This window comes from Protopterus annectens, chromosome 5.part0 (assembly GCF_019279795.1).
Source record: "Protopterus annectens isolate FY-2018-M chromosome 5.part0, PAN1.0, whole genome shotgun sequence".
NCBI classification, from domain to species: domain Eukaryota; kingdom Metazoa; phylum Chordata; order Ceratodontiformes; family Protopteridae; genus Protopterus; species Protopterus annectens.
This window is the reverse complement of record NC_056735.1, coordinates 882,216,137-882,236,064: the sequence shown is the minus strand read 5'-3', so window position 1 is coordinate 882,236,064 and position 19,928 is coordinate 882,216,137. Positions and strand designations below refer to the sequence as shown.

At 41.3% G+C, this 19,928-nt stretch overlaps 1 protein-coding gene and 1 pseudogene across 1 annotated transcript; both read right to left on the bottom strand.

Annotated features, from left to right (window-relative positions):
* Positions 1 to 592: 592 nt before the first annotated feature.
* Positions 593 to 1,390, bottom strand: CCHR5.PART0H1orf68 (chromosome chr5.part0 C1orf68 homolog). Its single transcript, XM_044071903.1, has one exon. The coding sequence runs from the start codon at positions 1,388 to 1,390 to the stop codon at positions 593 to 595; it is 798 nt and encodes a 265-aa protein (XP_043927838.1).
* Positions 1,391 to 2,892: 1,502 nt separating this feature from the next.
* On the bottom strand, positions 2,893 to 16,422 carry LOC122802248 (annotated as a pseudogene).
* Between the last annotated feature and the right edge of the window lie 3,506 nt (positions 16,423 to 19,928).

The following is a 19,928-nucleotide window of genomic DNA, read 5'->3' as shown; positions in this document are numbered from 1 at the left end:
CCTGCCGCACATGCTGTGTGCATACATAAGCAGCATAACATAGCCTACCTGCCACCTAGGCTATGAGCATAGGTAAGTAGCACAGTCTATCTGTCACCTAGTCTGTTGGAGTAATAGTTGTATAGAGGTTGAAAATAGCTGGGAATGAAAGGTTAAATAGCAAAGCCTTCCTGTTACCCAGGCTGTGTGTAATGCATAGGTTAAAAAGCACAGTCTGTCTTCCACCTAGACTGTTGGAGTAGTAGTATACAGGAAGGGAATCAAAGGAAAGTACATCCAGTTTATACTTGAACAATAAAGCAAGTGGATCTGACAAGAGATGGAGGATATTGTCCTATCTGCCACCTAGGCTGTGAGCACAGGTTAAATTTTGCAGTCTAAGTGCTTCTTAGACTGCTGGCATAGCAGTATAAGCAAAAATGGACCTAATAAGAGAAGGAAAACAGCCTATCTGCCACCTAGGAATGTGAAACAATGTGTGGTACAGTCTATCTAAAACTTACTCAGTAGATATGCATAAGGATGAACTTTTAGGTTAGGCAATGAAACACTAGGAGGAAAGAGGATCTGGCAAAAGTAGAAAATAAACTGCCTATAGGCTACCTAGGCTTTGTGCAAAAGCTAACTCGCACAACCTGTCTCTGCCTAGACTGTTGTAATAATTGCATAAGGAGTGAAACAGGACATAAGCATAGGCCAAAGGTGAAGGAACATAAGTATAGGCAGAAGGTGAAGGAACATAAACACAGGCCGAAGGTGAAGGAACATAAGTATAGGTACAAGGTGAAGGAACATAAGTATAGGCACAAGGTGAAGGAACATAAGCATAGGCCAGAGGTGAAGGAACATAAGTATAGGCACAAGGTGAAGGAACATAAGCATAGGCCAAAGGTGAAGGAACATAAGTATAGGTACAAGGTGAAGGAACATAAGCACAGGCCAAAGGTGAAGGAACATATGTATAGGCAGAAGGTGAAGAAACATAAGCACAGGCCAAAGGTGAAGGAACATAAGTGTAGGTACAAGGTGAAGGAACATAAGTATAGGCACAAGGTGAAGGAACATAAGCATAGGCCAAAGGTGAAGGAACATAAGTACAGGCAGAAGGTGAAGGAACATAAGTATAGGCAGAATGTGAACAAACATAAGCACAGGCCAAAGGTGAAGGAACATAAGTGTAGGTACAAGGTGAAGGAACATAAGTATAGGCACAAGGTGAAGGAACATAAGTATAGGCCAAAGGTGAAGGAACATAAGTATAGGTACAAGGTGAAGGAACATAAGTATAGGCACAAGGTGAAGGAACATAAGTATAGGCAGAAGCTGAAAAGAGCAGAGTGAGACGATGAGGGATTAAGTGAAGGAAAAGTGGGAGAAAAGAAGGGGGCATCTTATCTGGGACAAGTTAATACTATAGTAGTGTACTTCTGTAAGCCAGAAATATGCAAAGGAAGAAGGGAATTACACTTAGAAAGAAATGTATAAGTTCAAGACAAAGCAAATGTTTACAGTATAGCTGTTAGGAGAGTGAAGACAGAGTTTGCCTTCAGAAGAAAAGGGAAGTGCATGGGAAAATGAGACCTCTGATTTTACTAAGTTAAATATACGGAAGTGTTATAATCGATGAGTTAATGATGAGTTTGCCAGAATGTTAGTTACAGTAAGGAGAGGTGGTGGTGGTGAATTAACTGTGAAATAAAATACAGGGTGTTGTTAAGAAATTCACTGCTTGGTTAGTGGGGATAAATTATGAGTTATGAGAGTAACACAATTGACGTTTAGACAAAAAAGAAGATAGGATAGTTGGAGTTAAGATGTCAAGATTTCTGGGAGGATTAAGTTGAGCTGAGGGTGGGTGTTTAATTTTAGAATAGAGGTTAGGGCTGCTGCTTCGGCTTTTTCAAGACCAGAGGAAAAAATCTTATTGGCTGAAGCCCAGCTGACTGGTATAATAAGAATAGTGATGCATTTAGTTTTGATTGATTGATTACCAGTAATGGAGATTGTATGCTGACATATGACATATATACCCACTTGAATATTTGCAGTGAGATACATGTAGAAATATTCACATCATTAATTTAACCTATGTTCCACTTTTGCAGTTTGTATACTAGCTGAAGTTAAACAAAGATCACTATATCCTATATATTCTCTTTTAAAAGTTAAATAACTTTACAAAAACATTGAGTGTTTTCTTTTTTAATTTCTTCAAATGTTTTAGATTTCAAATATTGTGGCAGGAATAGACCCTGTTCCTGAGTCAGAGTATGACTAGGGTTCAAGAAATAAGTCAACTGTCTTTGATGTTAGCCAAGAATGCTTTTCTCAGCATTTGCAATGTAACTAGAATTGTTAACTTGTACAGTCCAGACAGTTACATGTACTGGTAAAATATTTAAGTATCCTTAAAAATTCTTTTTTTTTATTAACCATGTTGCACCTACTTATACTGCATCTATCTGGGTGCCTTTATCCCCCATTGCTTTTGGTTTTACTTGAAAATCCTGGTATATTATGATTTTGTGTCTTTCAGTATGAAGGGCACTGAAACTGTTGGGCATAGCTATTTCTATGATTATGCTACTTTTGTCCTTTTTGGACAACTATATCTGTTTTTCTTGCATCTGTTTTCTTCGCTGTTGGTACTGGGTGATCTCATGTGGTCTGAATTTCATCATTGTCAATAATGCTTTGTGGTTCATGTTTTCAGTGTCTGTATGGCACTTGAATATTGTAGTGTTTGCACAATCCTCATTGCAACAGACTTACCACATCATTGGGCCTTTCAATATGCATACCCTCAGCCATGATTGTATTGCATCCAGCAATGAGATGTGCAGCGGTTTCTTGTTTCGTATTACAGAACCTACATTTGCCTGTTACTCCAACTTATTTATAGGCTTTGTAAAACAAATGTGTAAGCAGGTTCAGGTATTTAGTAAGTAGTAAGCTGTCTGTCCTTGCCGGCCATTTTGATCCTAGCCAGTTTCCCTCAAGTGCTGTGTCTAACAACTCCAGTAAAGCACCAACTGCTCTAAAGTTATCCTTATGCTCTACAAACAAAGTCTTCAGCTGTTCCTTTAACCAGTAATGCATGGCATATGCCAGAAGTTCCATGGGAAAGATATAGACTCAAATGAAGTTACCAGCACAAACCACCTTGGTGATATTCTCATTGAGTGCACACATCCTTGCTATAGAGTCAATATTGTTTGTAATGGTAACTAAAGTTGCTATTGCCACATCTTCTTTGCTGTCAGAGTCAGTCTTTTCTTTACAAGTCATACTTCCAAAACTAGATACCAAAGCCCAGCTAGGCAATCTGAACATCACCTAGTCTCCTCCATAGATATCCTTCATTAACTTATCTACTTTGGTGTTGTTGCCATGTGATGCCATCTCCAAAGGTTCTTCAAATGTAAAGCAGCCTGTGAGCAAACAGCAAAGGCCATGGAATGTCCCATCTCCAAGGCTGGTCTCACTTATCCTTTTATAGTTGTCCTTTGAGTAGACAGCAAGAATGCTAACACCAGAGGCAATGTTCACAAGAAGAAGTGGGTATGGTATTTCCAGATTTTAAGGCATCTTCTGGCACTTGTCTGGATCTGAGACATTTTCAAAATAATAACATCTGAATGCCCATTATAACCTACAGAGTTTGTGTAAAGAACTCCCTTTATCAAGCAGTCAAGCTTGTCCAAATTTTGAAGGCTCAACTGAGCCATTGTTTGGAAATTAGGGTCATATTTGTGAGCTCCTCCTCCAGTTGCATACAATGTAGTCTGAAGAGTGGCAAAGTGTTTATTGCTGTGAAGCCCGTGCATTGGCCAGGTAATCAAGGAGCCTCAGTCCTCACCACTAGCAACAGTTAGGGGACGTACACACTGGGAGGATGGCAAGTACATACACAGTAAAGTGCAAATTCCCTTAAGAGCACACAGAGATCATAGCCAGTCTGGGGCTGGTTTCTTCCTCTTTCTCCAGATCCCCATTATGACTCCCCAGTGGCACAACTATAGGGTTAACATCTCAGCTAAGGGGCCAAGCCAAGACCTCCAGCACCCTCTCTGTCCAACCAGTGCTTTGTGTCCCTGCCCAAATAGCTGAAACAAACTTTGAGATTTGGTTTATATACAAGCATACACACACACACACACACACACACACACACACACACACACACACACACACAAACACACACACGCACACACCTGGGGAAGGCTGGTACAAGTTTACTAGCTATGCGCCCTTCTGCCCAGACTAAAAGGTAGTTTCCACTGCTACCAACTCCTACTTATCAGCAACTATAAGACCCTAACAAAGGGTGTCCAATCCTACTGTGTAATGTTACTATTATCCAAATGGTAGTCTGACCAAGACTTGCAAGGCTATTAAGGAGTGGACTGTACAGTGTCACCAAATACATATGCAAGTACTCTAAGGGCTTAAATATGTCTCACAAATATCAGCCACAAAGATAGGTTTAAATATATTTAATAATAAATAATAAAAGAACAAGACAATGATCAATACTCAACACAGTAACTTCAGAGTTCAAAATCACAAGAAACATTTTAAAACAACATTGCAGGACAGTCTCAAATAAATACAGAAAACATCTAAACTAATCTTTAGTATATTCTTAACTATATCTAAAAGAGATGTTGTGCCCTAAATCTTACTTACAGCAAGGCAAGGGCAGATGGTGATGATGAGTGGATGTTCTTGCTAGGCAGTGGAGGCTGGTGGCTTCAAATCAAAGAGGGGGCTGCAGGAGACAGGTGAATGTCTGGTGCCAGTGGGAAGGGTGTGGCTAACTAGAAAGGGGTGGGGCTATGCTAAAAACTGCAAAAACTGGAACTTTAATTAAATACACTGCCCTGGGGGCCAAACCATCATTATGAGAGCCCAATCAAAACAAAATGAAGTGTAGAAGAAAAAATATTTCATTGCATTGGCTACATGACAACTTACTTAATATCAAGATGGAAACAAAAAGGTTGTGAGGCATGAAAAAAATAAATTACTTTTTAAATAAATTACTGGAATGCCAGTCAAAATAAAGTATAAAAAAACAAGCAGCACTGTACTCAAACCACTTCTCCTTCTACTGCAGTTCTAATTATAATTTATATTTAGCTTTATAAAAGTACTAAGTAACATGCTGAAAGTAGCAATCTCTGTGATACCCCCACTTGTAAAAATGTTTCTTATCTAAAAAAGACCTGCTGCCTGACAACTATTTACTTGTTTCATGGGGAAAACATGATCAAAGTAAAAAATGAACAGCAAATGAGAAACAAGCTCAAGATAAATTGCTTAAAGGATTACTGCACACGTTATGGACCACATATGATAGATTGGCATTCTGTTTAGTTTACGGGTAAAGCCTGCAAAGGTGACTGCAAGTCTCCAACAAATGTAATGAGCTTCTGAAAATAATGTAATCGTGTCCTTTATTACAAATGCTGTCATATACATTTCAATACCCAAGGCTTATACTCTATCTTGTTATGTAAATATTGTCTGCATACCAACATAAAGGCTTTCAATGTTGGTAATTCTTTAACAGCATGCTAATTAAAGCTTACTTGCATCTTACAGTCTCAGATGAGCTTACCTGATTGTCATTAAAGCATTGCTACTTAAACACAGAGAAATATGTACTGCAACAACATGCATTTTCTGAATAAGAAGCAGCATAAATCATCAGTATAAAAATATGACAGAAAAACAGAACATTCCACAAAATTAAGGACAGATGAAAAGCCACTGTAGTTCTTGTGTCTACCTTGGATACGGAGATATTCTGCACACTTAACACTGCATAACTGCTCCTTGGCTTGCTTGTACACATCCAGGGTCACTACATGGGGGATTAGGGTGCAACAAGTATGTCACAATTTGAAATGTCTCTGGCTGACGGTGATGACCCTGACACATTTGTCATACCTCTCAACCTCAGAGCAAGAAATCTGGACAAAGCCATAAATAGAAGTAGGAAAAAGGCCAAAAAATTAGGACAATTTTTTAAATATTGCTCTTATAAACATAGAATGATAATTAGGTCTTGCAATAGTATGAATTTTCTGAAGGGTATGAAATCTGAAACTCAAATGCCTATCATTATTTTCTAACTTCAATCTTTAATGGTTTGCCACTAATTTGCCAGAAAACCACAATTTTATGAAAAATGGACCATAAATGTGATGCAAAAATATAAAATAGCCACATAATACAGCTGGAAACCTGTCAAAGGGACACTTTTTTAATATTAGTACTGTTAACTTGTTGAAGGTTGTGAGTCAGGGCTGGTAACTTGGCACGTAAAAATCAACTAAAAATCATCAGGGGACTGGAGTTCCACTGTGGAGACCCCTAACCGGGAAAAGCCGAAAGACACAACAACAACAACTGTTAACTTGAGTAGCTGACAAAAGAAGAGAATCTACATGCATTTCTGAAATTAAAAGTAATCTATACCTCTGATCATTACAGTTATTTATTAGTTGTAAACTCTCCACATTTTCTTCCAAATTTGCCATTTTACAGAGGAATTATTAGGGGGAGAGCAACATTTTGAGCCAAAATCGGGGACAGTTGAAAGGTTTGGATATACCTAATTCTATAAAGCAATTTACTTGCATATACCTCTTACTGCAGGAAATTTGGATAAGGCTAAATATATTGGAGGAGCATACAAACAGTACTAAAAATTGCTCTTGCATAAACTTAGTCCACAGAATAACAGGTCTTAAATGCATTTTTCTGAAGGGTATGAAGTCTGAAACTCAATGTCTGTCATTATTTAGTGATTTATCAGAAAACCACAAATGTTATGAGGAACAAACCAAAAATAAGAAGCAAAAATCTATTTATTCTGCAAAAATCTGGACAGTTTAGAGGTATAGTTCAGCCAGGGCTGTCTGAATTTGCCACCCTTCCCCCCCTCACAAAATCATGGTCGAATGGGGCCTTCCCCCTGCAGCTTTTCCAATGTCTCATTACTTGGCTATTTTGCCTCATTTACCATAAACACTGTAAAGTGCATACTGCTTTACTTCTACGATGATTTGGATTTCATTTAAAAGTTTTATTTTACATTTTACAACACAAACACTAATAGACATCTGCTAAACAAAGCAATGCAGTCTCACAATGAAAATAGACTTAGCATTAAAACTTTTCTGCCATTGAAACTCAGACTCATTGAAACAGCATTAAAACCCACATTCAAAGAAAATACATCTGGCCAGTAGCAGATAATGATTAACTTTGGGCTGTTTTCAAATCATTGGGCTCCTTGCGCAGGAAGCATACATGTGTTCTTTGATACACCTTCCTGATTGTATTAAATTATATTCCTTGTATAATACAGTACAGTTGTTAGAAGGTGTTTTAAATTTATTGTTTGGAACATTTTTCCATTAAACAATGAAACAAAGTGCATGTACCAAAAATGACAAAGCTTCCCAATTCAGAACATTTTCATCATAAAAGTCTACTCAAATTTCTACAATCCACCAGTATCAGTAAATATGCACAATCTCTGCAGAAGTAAAAGTCATCTAAATAATTTCACATTACAGAGATCTGTAACTAATGAAGAGGTTGCTGCTAGCAAACAACTTTATATTTCATTGTTTCATCTACAAATAAATTGCCTGTTGCCCTTGAGGAATACATTTCCTATGTTACATAAAAAATGATAAGCTAGTAATATTGCAATAGGGGATGGATGTCAAACTGATAACAGGTTCGTTATTATTAGGTATAATGTTTATTGTGGGGGGGACAAAAGTCCAAAAACGAGGGATACATTTTAAACATCGCTTGTATAACCTTGTGTTGCCACCATGCATTTCACTGCCAAGTCTTGAACCCAGGACCCTGTGCATTACAGGCAGAGCAACATATCACTATACCAAATCAGCTGTTTCATGAAAAGCAGCTAGACTGAAATGTAAACAGCTATTATTCAGTGAATTCAGTTCAAACCATAGTTCTCAACTTCTTAGCACAAAACACCTAAACAAAGCCAATAATGGGGGAATATAGCCCCCCAAACATATTCAGTGAATTCACTTCTCGCCGTAGCTCTCAACCTGTTAGCACGAAAAACCTGGGCAACACCAACAATGATCTTATAAACAGAAAATTGCTAGAATAAAAGGTTTTGTGTTACCATGTACTTTCATTATTTTCCAGAAAACCACAGATTTTATGAGGAACAGAACAGAACAGCAATATAAAGGAAAAATAAAATGCTGTGTTACCACCATGCATTTCACTACCAACACTTGAACCCAGAACCCTGTACAGTTAGAGAAATATACCACTATGCCAAATCAGCTGTTTCTTGGCAGCTAGACTGAAACTTAAATGGCTATCATTTAGTGAATTCAGTTCAAACCATAGCTCTCAACTTCTTAGCACAAAACACATAGACAAAGCCATTAATGTTGGAATACAGTCCCCCAACCATATTCAGTGAATTCAGTTTTCACTGTACCTCTCAACCTGTTAGCACAAAAACCTGGGCAAAGCCAACAATGATCTTATAAGCAGAAAATTGCTAGAATAAAAGGTTTTGTGTTATCATGTACTTTCTGAAGAATATGAAGTCTGAAATTCAAATGCCTGTCATTATTTTCCAGAAAACCACAGATTGTATGAGGAACAGAACAGCAATATGAAGCACAACGTTCACAAGTGGTGGTGGGTAGGGAATTCAAGCTCCTGCTACCTGCTCCCAAGGTACAGGGTTTGAGTCTAGCCACTACCAGGTATATTTCCTGAGATCTTGTAGTCACTGGGGGCATTACACATACACACACACACCGTTTCCTCCGTAAAGCAGTACCTGGTCTCTCAGTCCAAAGCTCTGTTTCTCCATAAGCCCACACTGTTTCCTCCATAAAGCAAGCACAGCAGTCCAAAGCATTGTTGCCTCCATAAAGCAAGTGTTGCCATTTCTCCTCCTCCATAAGGCACCAGCATTAGCCCTCGCTAGTTCCATTTCCATTCCAGAATGCTTAGCATGCATGTGTGTGAGCACAGACTGCAGACCTTGCAGTCCAATCCACTTCCAGTCTATGCAACTGTAACCACATAGACTTCTGGGGCATCTGTGAGACTGCTGACTTATTCTGAATCCAGACTGGTTAAATAGCAGTCCAGATTCAAGTTTCCACTCACGCATGTGTGAGTTTTTTAGTTTTGGGATTTTTTTTTTCTTTGGTTTTCAGCTGGGGGGCTGCAGTCCTGCAGTCCAGTAGGATGAGCCACCACTGTTGCTAGGTCCAAGACAAAATACAAAATGTCCAGTCTCTCTCTAAGAGAGTTCTTAAATCAATATCAAATATTACTTCTGGGTTAACTTGGATGACATCAGTTTTTGCCATCTGACTCCAGTTCCTAAGCTAAAACAGAAACTAACAGAATTTAACATCTCTGTGTTAAAAATACATACCTCTCAGATGTTTGCAGATCTTGGAAGTTGTAAAACAATAAAACGCTTTTACATTTTAAACCTAGTAATTACTTCTCTTTCAAGACAATACAAAAACTTCTAGATCTAGATATTGTGTCTGCTACACTGAAACTGAGGGAGAACTTTTATAGCACAATTGTAAAGCAACTTAATTTCAACTTATTTTCTTGAAGTTTTGTAAGTTAACTCTGTTATGTTCTAGTTTCTACTGTTAAGACATACATTTGCACAGCTATGTAGTTTATATGCATTTCTGTTCTAAGTCAGCAGGGCATGCTGTGGTTACATTTTAGCTCAGTACATAAGATACAGTTCTGTATAAATCATATTAATATTCACAAACGACATATAATTATTTACAAAATTCCAGATAGCTGAGCTGGCAGTGTGACATTTCTTCCCCCCTCCCCTCAATAATTCAAACTAGTTTTTCAAGTGACCCTTGAGAAATGTTGCTTGAGAGGGTTGAACCTATCTGGAAATACATTTCCCCATTCCCTGTCTTGAGTGCCCATCTGCGCTGGCATTGCTAACCCCACTGCAGTGCTGCACTGTCATATCATATGCTTGCAACCCTAGGCCCCACCTTAGTAACTTGGCATTTTGCTGGCTGGCTCAATGTAGCCATGTTAAGGGATTGTGGTCTTTAACTACAGTGAATTTCCTTCCATACAGATAAGGCTGAAGTTTCTGCAGTGCCCATACTATGGCTAGGCATTCCTTTTCTACATCTGCATATCATTCCTCCATGGGTTGGAGCCTATGACTGAGATATACCACTGGGTGCTCTTCTCTCTCTCTGAGGAAACCTGGCTAAGAACAGCATCCACCCCATGGCTTGAAGCATCCACCTGCACAACAAATTATTTGCTGTAATCTGGACTGGCTAACACATGCTGCCCTTCCAAAGCTCCTTTAAGCTTCTGGAATGCCTGCTCAAATGCTGAGGTCCACACTATTATCTGGCTTGTTTTTCCTTGTCAGGTCTGTGAGGGGAGCAACTATAGTACTATAATTGGAGACAAACTTTCTGTAGTACACCAATGTCTTCAATAATGCCCTCAGCTGCTTTTTGTAATGGGGCAAGCCATGCCTGAATGACTTTCACTTTGGCAGGTTCCGGCCTGATCTTACCAATCCCCACTCTATGTTCCAGGTAGAAGACCTCTGCCATACCTGCCTGACATTTGCTGGGCTTAATGGTCAACCCTGCCCTCTGTAGTCTGCCCAGCACCTCCCTGACATGCTGAAGATGCTCTTGCCATGAATCGCTGTAGATGGCAATGTGATCTAGGTAAGCAAGGGCAAAATCTTCTGCTCCTGCTAAAAAATGCTCTAACAGCCTCTGGGAAGTCACGGGGGCATTTTTCACCCCAACATCTGACCTCTCTCTCTAACACTGGAGTCAAGGGCACCTACCAATAACCCTTGGTAAGATCAGTTGTGGTAAGATACTTAGTCCCACCCAGCTGCTGTAGGGCTTCATCTGTCCTAAGCATGGGCTAAACATCTGTCTCTGTGTGACTATTTAATTTCCTATAGTCTACACATAACCTGGTGCTGCCATCCTTCTTTGGTACCAGTGCCACTGGGGAGGTCCAGGGATTGGTGGACTTCTGGATTACCCCTAGTTCCAACATTTCCTGTATCTCCTCCCTCAGAGTCTGTTTGACTCTCTCAGGCACCATATAAGGGGCTTGCTTAATAGGCCTTTATCCATATATATAGACCATGTATCCACATGGTGCTGCACCAGGTGTGTGTACCCAGTGAACATGTCCCCAAACTCCTGTAACACTGCTCTGATTTCTCGAACCTGGGTAGGGGATAGCTGCTGGGACATTGCTATTCCTTTCACTAAGGTGTCAGTTCGAGTCTCACTGAGGAGATCAGTCACCAGATCACTCTCAGACTCCTCCTGCCATCCACTGGAAATACTCAGCACAAGGATCTCCCTATCTTGCTAAAGTTTCACCATGTTAACATGGTACAATTTGTGCCCCTGCCGCCTGTTTAGCAGTTCTACCATGTAGTTAACATCACTGACCTTCCTTGCTATCTTGTAGGGTCCCTTCCAAACTGCTTGAAGCTTGTTGTGTCTGACAGAAATGAGAACCATTACCTACTGGCCTACAGCATGCTCTCTATCTCAAGCATTCCTGTCATATCAGACCTTTTTTCTGCTGTTGGGCTTCTGGCAGGTTCCCCTGGACCAAGCCCATGAGCTCCCTGATCCTTGTCCTGAGGTTTAGGACATATGCCACAACAGAGTCCAAGTGGGATTCACACTCACCCTCCCACTAATCTTGAATCAAATCTAGAGGCCTCTCACCCTATCCCCATACAGCAACTCCGAGGGTCAAAAACCTGTGAATTCCTGGGAACCTCTCTGTAAGCAAACAACACATGGGCAAATATTTGTCACACTCCCTCTTGAACTGGTCTGCAAATTCTCATAGCATAGGCTTGAGTGTAGAGTTTAACCTCTCAACAAGACCATTAGTCTGGGTATGGTAGGGGGGTGGTCTTTAGGTGCTTCATCCCGCAGTACTTCCACAGATAAGCCAGTAGGTCTGACATGAAATTGCACCTCTGTCAGTCAGTATTTGTTTTGAAAAACCTACCCTGCTGAGAATTTCTAATAAAGCATTTGCCACCTTTCTGCCTAAATGGAGGACAGAGCTACCGCTTCAGGGTATCTGCTAGCATAATCTACTACCACTAGGATATGCTTTTTCCATGTAGAATTTGGGGTATTCAGAGGCTCCACAATATCCATAGCTACCCTCTGAAATGGCTTCTTAATAACGGCATCAAAGGATCTTTCACCTTGTCTCCTGCCTTGTCTACCTTTTGGCACTGCTCACAGGTTCTGCAGTACCCTGTTACATCTCTTGAAATCCCTGGCAAATAAAAGTTCTGCATAGTATGTCTCTTTGTATGTTTTATGCCCATATGTCTTGCAAAGGGAATATCATGAGACTTGGCTAGAAGTGCCAGATGGTAGGCTCTGGGCACTACCAACTGCTGTATTCTCTCACCCTCTAGCTCTCTCTCTGGAGTCCACTTTCTATACAGTAACCCATTGTACCAGTATACAGACTCCCCTTTTCCTTGAAAATCAGATGCCTCACTAGCCTTGTAAGGTAGGGTCTGAGAGCTGACCCTGTCTCAACTCTCTCTCTTTGTAACCCTTCCCAGCTCCCCTTCCACAGGAAGTCTGGTATTCTCTGACAGTGGGGCCTCACTGTCAGCCTAGGTGCTACTACTCATCTCTGCCCTTGCAGTAACTCTGTCCAAGGGAACATCAGTACCCATAAGCAGCTGTGGCTTACCTTCTGTCTCACTGCAACAGGGTAGCTCCCTCCCTGAAGTAACCACCTCACCTATCCTAGTTGCAAGTGTGCAGTCTGTCTGGGTTTCCCCCAGGCTGCCAGACCCACATGCTTGTCTCCAAGCCTGACTGCATGTAACTGCATGCACAAAGGGTACTTCATTATCAAAATCATTCCCTATCAGAACATCTGCAGGAATATCCTCAAACATACCTACTTGCTGGCTACCTTTTCCACCCTCCCCTCAAGGTGAACCCTAACGAAAAGTATTTGGAATGGAGTCCCACCTAAAGCTCTGACTGGAGTAGACGGCCCAAGCAAGTAGTGCTCCTCTGTAACCATTGCAGGCTTCACAATGGTTAGGTCAGAGGCTGTGTCTCTCTTAGCAAAGGGCTTTTTCCCATCCACTAAGATAGGATATAACCTCTTGAGGTAGTTTGGTACCCTTGTTGTCTCAAGACAACTTACTGCTGGCATTTTGTCATTCCCACTCACTGGCTCTCCCACCTTTTGTTCTCCACCATGCCTCCGTGGACATCTATATGCTACATGGCCCCCACTGGTTGCATTTAAAACATTTAACCCTTGGTCCTGGATGTGTATCTGAACTAGTGGCTTCCCCTGCTACTGGCAGACTCTGTTTGGGAAGTCTGGGCTGCCCACCATGTGTTCCCTTAGATCCATGAGCAGCACTGGGTGTCTCTTTCCTGTGCAGTGATTCCCTGCTTGGTAGGTATAGGTCTCCCTTCTTCCCCAACTCATCTGCACTATTGCATTGTCTATCAGCTAAACAAATTATCATGTCCTCAGGCAAAGTGCTAAGGGCTTGTTCCCTCACCAAAAGGTCTGCCAGCCCTTCAAAAGTGGTGACCTGACATCCACTCACCCACCTATGAAAATAAGTGATTAGTTCAGCAACATATTCAAACACACTTTCATCTGCCTTGTGTCTGTGCTCATGAAACTTTTTCCCATAAGCTTCAGGAGTTAAAGCATTCTAAAAGACAGTTCTTTACAAAGTTATAATTTAAGCAATCAGTATCAGACCTTTTCGAAATAGCAGTTACAGTTTTACCATGGAGTAAGGGGGACAGGAACTGTACCCAGAGCCCTTAGTCTACATTATACTGTTTACATACCCTCTCAAGCATATGAATGAAACTATCAAAATTATTGCCCTCTGTAAATTGTGGAAGAAATTTACTGTCCTTTGTTGCTTCTGGGGTTCGGTTATTCCCTACCCATTACCTCTATGACTCTAGAGAAGAGTCATCATCTCATTTTTATGTTGGCTCTGCCTCTCCTTCTTTTCTGCTTGTAGACATTGCAGTTTCTCATTTTCCCCAGCCTCTAGATGTCTCAGTCTCTCTGCTGCTTCTATTTCCATATGCTTGGCCTCCAGCTCAAGTTTCTTTAACTCCATATGGATTTTTAATTCCTCTGTAGAAAGGTTGAGCTGTCCATTTCCTGAGAGTTGTATGTCTCCAAGGCCAGCCTGCTCATCCTCCTGATTGCTAGTCTGTGATGCAGCTCTTCCAAAAGCTACAATCATTACTGCCTTAGTCAGGTTGGCATACATCAGTCCTCAGCCAAGTGCTCCTTTGTCAGCTTTCCATACTCCTCTGCTGACATACTTGCCTGCTCTCCCTGACTAACTAAGCTAACAAACAACAGCAACAACAAAAAATAAAACAATTGTGATATGAAACTCTGAATGTTCACTGCATGGCTGATTGAGAGGACAAACACCTTCAGTGGCCACTGTACACAGGGTACAGGAATTCAATATCCACACCACTACAAGCCAATTGATATGTGATGTGACTATCCCACCACTGATAACCAATTAATATTTGATGTGGATATCCCAACACTGTCCTCCAATTAATATGCAATGTACCTGCACTGGCCCAGTCATCAAGGAGCCTCAGTCGTCACCACTGGCAACAGTTAGGGGATGTACACACTGGGTGGATGGAAAGTACACACATAGTAAAGTGCAATTTTCCTTAAGAGCACACAGAGATCACAGTCAGTCTGGGAGTGGTTTCTCCCCCTTTCTCCACATCCACAATAAGACTCCCCACTTGCACAGCTATATGGTTAAGATCTCAGCTGAGGGGCAAAGCCAAGACCTCCAGCACCCTCTCTGCCCAACCAGTGCTTCGTGTCCCTACCCAAGTAGCTGAGACACACACCTTGAGATATGGTTTATATACAAACACACACACCTGGGAAAAGGCTGGCACAATTTACTAGCTATGCCCCTTTCTGCCCATACTATAAGGTAGTTTTCACTGCCACCAGCCACTACTTATCAGCTACTATAAGGCCCTTACAAAGGGTGTGCAATCCTACTGTGTAATGTTACTATTACCCAAATGGTAGTCTGACCAAGACTTGCAAGGCTATTCGATAGTGGCCTGTACAGTGTCACCAAACACATATGCAAGTACTCTAAGAGCTTAAATATGTCTCACAAATAACATTCACAAAGATTGGCTTAAATATATTTAATAATAAATAATAAAATAACAATACAATACTCAGTAACTCAACACAGTAACTTCAGAGTTCAAAATCACAGGAAATATTTTAAAACAACATTGTTAACACAGGACAGTCTCAAATAAATACAGACAACATCTAAACTAATATTTACTATATTCCTAACTATATCTAAAAGATATACTCTGCTCTGCTTTAAATCTTACTTACAGCAAGGCAAGTGCAGATGGCAATGATGAGTGGATATTCTTGCTAGGTCCAAGACAAAATACAAAATGCCCAGTCTCTCTAGAGTTCTTAAATTAGTATCAAATATTACTTCTGGGTTAGTGTGGATGACATCACTTTTTGTCACGTGACTTCAGTTTCCAGGCTAAGACAGAAACTAAAAGAATTTAACATCTCTGTGTCAAAAATACATATCTCTCAGATGTTTGCAGATTTTGGAAGTCGTAAAACAATAAAACGCTTTTACATTTTAAACCTAGTAATTACTTCTCTTTCAAGACAATACAAAATCTTCTAGCTCTAGACATTGCGTCTGCTACAAACTGAGAGAGAAATTTTATATCACAGTCATAAAGCAACTTAATTTCAACTTATTTTCTTGAAGGTTTGTAAGATAACTTTGTATGTTCTAATTTCTACTGTTAAGATATACATTTTGCATAGGTATATAGCTTATATGCATTTCTATTCTACATCAGCAGGGCATGCTGTGGTTACATTTTAGCTCAGTATATAACATTCGGTTCTGTATAAATCATGTCAATATTCACAAATTATATATAATTATTTACAAAACTCCAGATATCTGGGCTGGCAGCGTGACAATCACCATCCATCTAAGTTACTGACCTGAGTAGGAAAATGTATAAAGTGCTGATTGCCTTTGCGTCCACACAGAGTGAAGTCCTTCTGTTCCAAGTGCCCATGTTGTATGCCTGATGATCCATAGGTGACAATTAGTATAAGATACTTCCTGATGTTCTTCAGGTTTTCCCCCTCCTCTTGCTCTTCCTCAGCAGTAATATCCTTTGGTTCAATGTATACCAGCTTAACCAGGGTCCCTGCAATATTCATTCTATACCTTGAAAAGCAATTTATTTTCCAGTCAAAACAGCAGAGTATCTGGTAACTGTTGTCCTTCTCTTTTTATCCTTGTCAAATGTTGTCTGAGAGTGTTTTACTTTATCTCCACAATATGATCTGTCCATTGAACTGTAATTCTGTCACGATGCATGGCCAAAGTTATCCAATAATCTTGCTCAGTGATACTAAGAATGGCAGCTGTCTTAGGTTTATAGGTTCATAGGTTCATACTAGGCTATCTGCCCTAGGGCATTTATAAGCCTAGTCAGAGTGTGTATGGCTTTCGCCACCCATTTTAAATTAATTTTGCTATGCCCTTTTTCGAGGTTAGTATACTGTGCCTCTGTCTAACAGTGACACAGAAGTGATACCCGGGGTAAACCTACGATCTCCCATCCGCTCATCAAGATTCCTCTTGAAGATAGTCAATGAGGGACTCTGCCTAACCTGGACTGGGATTTTATTCCAAAGTGAAGGGAGCCTCTGGGTTATGAATCTGTCCCTCCAGCATGTCCTATTTATTTCAGTGCTGAGGTTCAAGTCCCTCGATGGGATTTGAATTTTCTGAGGTGCAGCATGTCCATTAATTCCGGGTTGGACATGGCTTTATACGTCAGGCACAGATCGCCTCTAAGCAGACAGTATGCCACTGAGTAAAGCTGGAGTTTGTTTAACCGGGCAGCATACAGCATCTGTTTGAGCCCCTTGATCCTCTTGGTGAGGTACTTTTGGGGTCTTTCCAGTTGCTGCAGGTGTCTGGTAAGGTACATCCCAAAAGGGGCATTGTACTCAATTATGGGCCTGATGAGGGATGAGTAAAGAGGCACGATGACCTCCCCTGATCTAGATGTGAATCCCTTCATGATTAGGTGGGCTATATAAAATGTTTTCTAACCACTTTGGCCACGTGGTTGTCAAATGAGAGATTGCTATCAACTTGGGTCCCCAGGTCCCTAATTACTTCTTCTGTACTTAATGGATTACCACCTATGTGGTAATTTGTGGGCACTTTGTTTTTGCCAAAGGGGATGACTATACACTTTTTGGCATTTAGCTTGAGGCCATGGCTCTGGCACCAGTTGTCTGTTTCTATGAGGCCCTTTTGGAGGATGCTTGTGTTGGCTGGAGAGTCTATTATGGCGCCCAGTTTGCAGTCATCTGTGAACTTGGTCAGCCACAGTCCTTCCATGTTGGCCTGTACCTCCGAGAAATATATACCGAACAAGAGAGGTCCCAGGACTGAGCCTTGTGGGATGCCACTTGTAACTGGTTTGGAGTGTTTGGACATGGCTCCAGCTATTCTAACCATGTGGGTTCTGTCCTTGAGCCAGTTTGCAACCCATCTAGTGACATAGGGGTTTATATTTAAGCTGGTGAGCTTATCTATAATGCCCAAGTGGGGTATTGTATCGAAGGCTTTTGCGAGGTCCAGGTAGGCTGTGTGGACCACCTTCCCCTTGTCAATGGCCTTGGTGACTGTTTCAAAGAAATCGACCAGGTTTAAGAGGCAGGATCTGCCCTTAACAAAGCTGAACTGGGTAGGATCCAGTGTCTGTAGGTCCCCAATATCTTTATTTATAAGGTCCATGATGATCCTTTCCATAGCTTTGCAGACCAAGCTAGTGAGACGTATGGGGTGATAGTTTCCAGGATCCGTTGAGGCACCACCTTTGTGGAGAGGGACCACTGTTGCTGTACGCCACTCTTTGGGTACATATCCTGTAGTAAGGCTGAGATTGAACAGTAGTTTTAGGTTTGGGTTTAGCTCTTCTTGGAGTTCATGTAGGACACCGTCTGGTCCCATTGATGCTGTGTTTCTTGCTTTGGAGAGGGCAGCTCTTACCTGAGCATCTGGGATGTCAGGGGGGCAGCACTCTGTTGGGCTAGATATTAGCCCTTTTGGTGGGAGGGGAGAAGTTTGCGCTGAACCTGTCAGCTAGGATGTTGGCAATGTCTGTGGGTTCGGTGTATTTTTTGTCATTTTGGACTAATTCTGAGCATATCTGGGAATTCCCACCCAGGTTCCTAACATAACTAAAGAAAGCCTTGTGATTATCCTTAGTGTCCTGTGCAATTTTTCTCTCGAAGCTGGCCTTAGATGATTTTATGAGTGCCCGTAGTTTTTTGCTAATACTGATCAGAGATGCCTTCCCTTTTGGGATTTTGCTCTATCATGTAGTAAGTAGCTTCCTCCTTCTATTGTATAGTTTGTTTATATTGGGGTCCACCAGACAGGATGTCTGCCTTTGGAGGATATGGTCTTGGCTTTATTTGGGATTGCATGATCCATGCATTCCTGAAGGTGTTCATAGTATGCGTTTATAAAGGATTTTGTGGTCTGGGCATTATCCACAGGCCGGGGCTTTGAAGGATTCCACCTCGGTTTTGAGGAGTGTGAAATTTGCTTTAGAAGTTTTTCACTGTGGTTTTCTGGGCATGGGGTGGGGTCGGGATGTGAATATCCAGTGAGATTAGTTTATGGTCTGATCTTACCAGTGAGGGATACACTTCTGGTCTGGAGCATAGAGTCCCCATGTTGGTGATGATCAGGTCCAGTATGTTTTCCCCTCTTGTGGGAATGGTAACAAGTTGTTCCATATGATTTGTGTTTATAAATTCGAGGTACATTTGGTCTGGGTGCTGGAGCTAGAGTAATGCTCCCAGTCTATGGTTGGGTAGTTGAAGTCACCCAATATAATGGTGTTTGGAGAGACCTTCATATTTTCCAGTGTTCTCAAGAAGGCAGTGGGGTTCCTGGGTTTGGGAGGGTGGTCTGTAGCAGGCTATAAACTGGAAGGCAGTTTTACCCACTGTTAGTTGCACATGGATAGTCTCTGATGCTTCGGCTGTGCCACCAACCTGGAGGTGTGGGTATCTTTGCCGAATATTGATACTTCCCCTCCTTTTGTGGTTTGGTCCAAGTTTTGGGGGCGAAAAGCATGGTATGAGGTATAACCTGGTAGTGCTGGGGTGCTCTCAAGAGCCTTGAAACAGGTTTCTGTTACTGCACAGATATCGATGTTCTCCATGCTAAGGAGAGTTTAGAGCATCTTGAGGTTTAGACTTCTGGCATTGAGTAGCATTACTCTTAGTTTCTTATCCCTTGTGATACCTATGGAGGTGGGTTTGTCTTTGAGCCTTGCCTAAAAAGGCACTATGGGGTAGCAAGAGCCTTTGCCAATATCTGAAAGCCCAGGGGTGACAGGTGCAAGCCGTCCCTAGAGCATATCGTGGCTTGTCGAGCATGTCATCCCAGGCTGACAGGCATTGGATCCCCTTTGAATGACACCAATACTTAAGCCAATTGTTGAAATTGATAATCTTGTCTTTATACTGTGGCATCATTCTTGGTGAGGGTAAGATGCTACTCATGGTCAGGGTCATACCGGCCTGGGCTACATGCTCAGAGAGCTCCTCTATGTCTCTTTTCATGTAGTCCAGGTGGTGCGTCTCAGGTCATTCACATCAGCATGGACAATGACTGAGTCATATTTGTA

Bases quoted from the DNA above. Each gene is read 5' to 3' on its own strand.
- CCHR5.PART0H1orf68 (XM_044071903.1), bottom strand. From the start codon at position 1,390: ATGCCCCCTTCTTTTCTCCCACTTTTCCTTCACTTAATCCCTCATCGT.